Source organism: Bison bison, unplaced genomic scaffold (assembly GCF_000754665.1).
Source record: "Bison bison bison isolate TAMUID 2011002044 unplaced genomic scaffold, Bison_UMD1.0 scf7180017862013, whole genome shotgun sequence".
NCBI classification, from domain to species: domain Eukaryota; kingdom Metazoa; phylum Chordata; class Mammalia; order Artiodactyla; family Bovidae; genus Bison; species Bison bison.
Window position 1 is genome coordinate 214,632 of NW_011492585.1, and position 5,249 is coordinate 219,880.

At 61.6% G+C, this 5,249-nt stretch overlaps 1 protein-coding gene across 1 annotated transcript in view; it reads right to left on the reverse strand.

The window, feature by feature from the left end:
- The window catches only part of SNX8 (sorting nexin 8), a 33,326-nt gene that overhangs the window by 3,591 nt on the left and 24,486 nt on the right, over positions 1–5,249 (reverse strand). The window contains exons 5-8 of the mRNA XM_010832660.1: positions 4,389–4,469; positions 3,422–3,582; positions 2,680–2,812; positions 727–827 (exon numbers count right to left, since the gene is read on the reverse strand). Coding sequence (XP_010830962.1) covers positions 727–827; positions 2,680–2,812; positions 3,422–3,582; positions 4,389–4,469 — 476 coding nt within the window. The remainder of the gene's footprint in view (positions 1–726; positions 828–2,679; positions 2,813–3,421; positions 3,583–4,388; positions 4,470–5,249) is intronic.

The following is a 5,249-nucleotide window of genomic DNA, read 5'->3' on the forward strand; positions in this document are numbered from 1 at the left end:
CTGGGGGCGGGGGGCGGGCAGGGCTCCAGCGGGGGCCTCTCCTCTTGGACAGCCAACCCGCACCCCGCTCTGCACGCTCGGTGGTTGCGGGAGGAACGGCCGGAGCGGCGAGGGGCTCACGGTGCAAATCAGCACCACCAGGGCCCCGCGGGGACACGTGAGTGCCTGGCCAGCTCCGGACCACACGCCGTGAACTGACCTTCCCCAGAGAGCCGGCGTGCCTCCAGCAGCAAGACCAGACAGGCTCCCGAAGGAAGACGTCCCGGCATCTCCCCGGGGCCCCAGAATAACCTAGTCAGAGGCCTTGTGGGAACAGGAGCCGCAGAATCACAGGCTGCAGCTGCAGAGGCCACTCAGCGGCCACCCCAGGATTCCCTTCTAGAACCTTCCCCACCAGGGCCAGGGCAGCTCCCTGAGCTCAGCACCAAGGCTTCACAGGGAGTTACCCTGCCACCGAAGGTCAGCAAGCCGCCCCAGCCCCGAGCTGAGATCTGACTTCCTGCAACCTCCACCGGCTAAAAGAGCTGGCATCCCTCTGCGCTGCGGCAGACCCTCGCGTGTTTACGGAGACGACAGTCACACTCACACACATCGGGTTAGCCTGCCGGGGCCACACCCTCCAGGGAGCCTGCAGGAGGCCCGTCCACCCTCCACAGCCCTGGCCTCAGGCTCTTGTCCCATCCCCCCCAGCCACGCCCCTGAAAGGTCACAGCATGTTTTCAAGGCTCTGTGCCCGAGCAAGCAGCCGCGAGACTCACTTTGTAGGACTGCAACAAGTCCAGGAAGAGGTTCAGCTTCTCCACCACGTCGTTCTCCTCCTGTTTGCCCTGGAAAACACGGGTCAGGTGGGCCAACACTGCCCGAGCACACAGCTTGGCCACACGGGCACCCCGCGCTCCTGACCGGCAGGGGCACGGGAGAAGGGAGGCTCCTCCCGGGTGTGTGGCGGAGGTGGCTCCTACACACAGCATTCACTGCCAAGTCCCGGCTCTGGTCCCAATGCTTTGCAAGACCGTAAACCACCAGCACATGTGCCTTTAAAAAAAGCTGTCACTGCGGAAGAAATCTCACCTTGAGTCGCACCTGTCTGGCTGGGACACAGTTATCAGGTCTCCCAGCTGGTCTGGGGAGAATAAAACCGGGACATATGAAAACGGAATCGAGAACGAGCCCTCCAAGGTCTCCACTTGCACAGCAAGCGGGAAATGGAACCCTGGCCCAGAAGGTGACAGTCCTGACGGGCCACCTGTCCACTTGGGTTCGGTTAAAGCTACGTTAATTTTACCCCAACACAGAAACCACCGAAGGCACTGAGGAGCGCTCAGGATGCCTGCAGACGTGACGGCATGTGAGAGGGATCCGAGAGCCTCAGAGGCAAACTACAAACCTCGCCCCACCAGAGGCCACACGCCCCGCCCCTCAGGGCAGAAGCCGCATCCACTTCTGGATCAGAGACCCCGGCAACGTCGGGGTCAGTGCTCCCGCCTGCTCCGTGTGCCCCCCGGAAACCTGTCCGAGAGGGGCTGTGGGCCAGGGCCTGGGCCCCAGCTTCGTTCATACTGACTGAGCTCTCAGTAGAGGGTAGAAGCTGGTCCAGTCCTCTCATTTCTCATCGTGGAGAGGAAGACCTGGGGACCAGTGCTGGCTGAGGTCTCTGCTGAGACTCGGGCCGGCGCAGAGCAGGCCGCGGGAGCGTGCCCCGTCTACACCCAGCCAGCCCTCTGACGCCACGTTCTCGGTTCCCCCTCACACCCAGAGATGGGCCAGCCCAGCGCCAACTCCAGGAGACGCGGACATCGCCCAGCACTCAGCTTCTGAAGGGAACCCACGGGCAGGGCGACCGCGGAGAAAGAAAACCCAGGACTTTCCACACCAGGAACACAGTTAGATTCCGGCTCCAACACTCAGAGCCATGCGGGCTGCTGAGCGCCCACCTGGAGCTGGAAAAGCCCCGGATCTGCCCGTCGCTGACTCACTACTAGGGAGCTTCGGGCTGCTGCTAGGCAGCAAGGCCTCCACACGGACAGCGTTTCAGTGCATTTAAACCACCCACCAGCGGCCTAAAGCCCATTTTCCCAAGAGCCAGGAAGTACACTCTCACCCCGAAACTCATGTAACAGTTTTACAGCCTAAGAGCACCCAGATGCACCTCTCTTTTCCCTCTGACTGCAAATGAATCCCCAGCGACACGATTCTCTGCAGAGTTCTGTTATGCAAGAAACACTGCCCGCAGGACAGAAGCGCTTCCTGAAGTTAACTGGCATCCAGGGTGAGACCTGGGTAGGGCCTCTGGGGTGCTGGGAGCCCGGTTCTCTCATGAGTTACCAAGTGGCCGAATGCCACCTGCCAAGACAGCAACACAGGAGCTGCCTGTGCACTCTGGGCGCCCTGGCAAGTGCAAGGTTACAGCTTCAAGGTCAGGGCAGCCCCTCACAGTCTCGGCAAAGCCAGCTCTCCGGGGCCAGGACCCAGTGTGTCCCCAGAACAGCAGCCCTCGAGGGCATGAACCTCTCTCAGGAGCCACCCGGAACAGATGGGGACGTGCAGAGCCACCCGGACAGCCACGGTGCCCTCACACGGGACTCAGAGCCCTGATGTCCCCCTCAGGAGGAGACACCCCGTGCACCACGGCACAGGATGTCCCTGGGGACAGGCGCCTCAGGGGGCACATCCACTCACCTGCTGTGCGGCCTTGTCAGCCAGCAGCGCGAACTCCACGGACAGGCCTTTCAGCGCCTGTTTGAGGGACCCCCATGTGCTACTGTTCAGCGAGGCCCAGGAGGGGAGTGGGGTCGTGTCAGACCCTAGAGCACTGAGGGAAGAGGAAACACTCAGGGGAAGAGACACACAGGCCCGGAAGCTGGGCGAGCAGCCAACCCGACACCCCACTTCCCAACACCATGCCCCCACCGGGGCGCCCTGCGCATCTCCTAACCAAGACCCCCACTGCTCAAAGAGCAGGCGCCCAGGGCATCTGTGAAAAAGGTGGGACCTCTGCCCAGCGGGATCTGAACCACATAGGTGAGACCCAGGCTGGAGGTTCGCGGGTTCTGGGGAGAGGTGCGGGGGCAGCACTGGCTGGAGGCCAGGCCACTCCTCCAGGGCAGTGGGAGCATGACCAGCCTCCGGCGGCCTCTCCCAGATCAGACGAACCTCTTCTCAGGTCTGATCCGGACAACGGAGTGGGGCAGAGGAGAGGGAGCCTACGCTCAGGACCCGACACTCTGCCCACACTCTCCAGCCTTTTCCTTTCTTCTGAGTATGATGCCCCGTCTCCGCAGCCCTTTCCTTCCTTCTTTGGGGTGCACGGGTCAGAATGAGGGTCATCACAGTAAACGGGCTTGCTCCTCCAAGCCTGCCACCTAAGTCTAAGGCCCCTCCCCACAAAAGCAACCCCGCGGAGCCAACCAGGGTCACCTGCCTCAGCTCCTTCCCGAATATGAGAAGGTCGGCGGCGTTGTCGATGGCCCGTGACACCATCCGCTCGGCCCGATCGCGGAGCTTGTGAAAGCTGTTGTAGATGTTTCGAATGAGCTCGCGGCTCATGGCGAACTGGGTCTGGATGTCGGCCGGGAGGAAGTCCTGACGGGGCGGGAGGCAGGGACGGTCGTCACCAGACGGGACAGCCATCCAGGAGATGACTGACAGGAGAAGCAGCAGCTCCGTCCACCGAGCAGGCGACCAAGCCCAGACCCCAGACCCAGGTGACCTAGCAGCCAGCCCAGGAACCTACCTGGACCTCCCCTCCTGTCCACAGAACAGTCCTCAAGCCCGACATGAGTGCGCTTCCTGACTACGCACCAGGCATGCCTCTGGGTTTCCTCATTTGTTCCCCAAGACTGATTTCTCACCCACTTTAATATTAACTACCCATTAACACTAACTAACATTAACTACACAGCACTTGGAAAACAAAGAGTTCAGGGAATAACGTCTGCAGAAGTAGCTTAAGAAACAATCACTGGAAAAACTACCAAATAGCTACTTTCATCCTTTTGAGAAAAGGATCAGATGAACTAAACTTGAAAATAAACCAGTGCAGCCATCAGTTCCCTTATTTCCAAAGAGCAGACGACCAAGTGCACGTCCACCTGAGTCACGGAATGCCTGGGGACATGCCGTGAGTGCCTGCAGCCGGGCGCTGCGGTCAGAGGGGGCCGAGTCACACACAGGCTCAGCTGCCAAGACACCGGGACCTTGGCCAGCAGCAGCCTCCATTTCCTCGTCTGTAAAATGGGCCTGGCACCCGCTGTGCTTCAGATCAACTGGAACAAGCGTTAAGTGAGGAAAACACGCGACACATCCCAGAACAGTCTGGCGCTCAGAGAAAAACCAACTGTGAGCCCTGCTGCTGCGCTGGGGGAAGAGCATCAGAATCAGGTGAGTACCTTGGCCCGAGCCGCCAGCCTGCAGTTCATGAACTCGTCTCCCAGACACTGAGCAGATTCCTTCAACTTGTTCTGCACGTCCTGCAAGTGGGGAGAGAGAAACCCTTGACCCTCAGCCGGCCGCAGAGAGGTGGGCAGGAGACCATCCGAGTCACTGGAAGACAGAGCAGAGCGTCTGCCCCAGTGCTCTCCTTCAGCGAAGCGGCACACGGCGCCAGGGAGGTCCGGAGGACACCCTGTCTGTGGAGGGGCGAGGGGTCCCCTGACCTCCCCGGCTCCCCTGAGCCACATGGCTCCCACCTCCCAGCACTTTCCTCGTCTGCAATCAAGATACCTGTTCCACAGAAGCCGGTCCAGCCCCAGGGTTCAAAAGACCCACCCTCCCCACTCAGGGGCAGGAGATCACAGCAAGCATGGCCTGAACCTCTGGAACGGGTCCCACAAAAGGGGCCGACGGACAAGCACCCCAGAGGGGAGGCCGCAGGATCTCTAGGGTCAATGGCCCCTCTGGCCTCTGGGAAGTGTGTGCTAAGACAGGAGGTCAGGCGTGTGGGGAACCCACCTCCACGGCTCTGGGCCTGCGGCCGTGCCGTCCACTCCAGCGCAGGAAGTCCCCCGGGGCCCTCCACCCATGCCCATGAGGAGACGGTCCACAGGGAACCCCCAGTGCCAGAGAAGGACTTGGGCCTGGCACGCGGGGCCGCCAAGGCAGCGCCTCCTCCACTGGGAGCGGGGCTGTGGCCCGGCTTCCTGCTGGACCGGATCGGCCAATGGCAGCTTGAGGGGGACGCGGCCGCCCTGACACCTCCCCAGAGTCACGGGCTCGCAGAGCCCACGCCGCCCGGGACACATGTCCAGCCG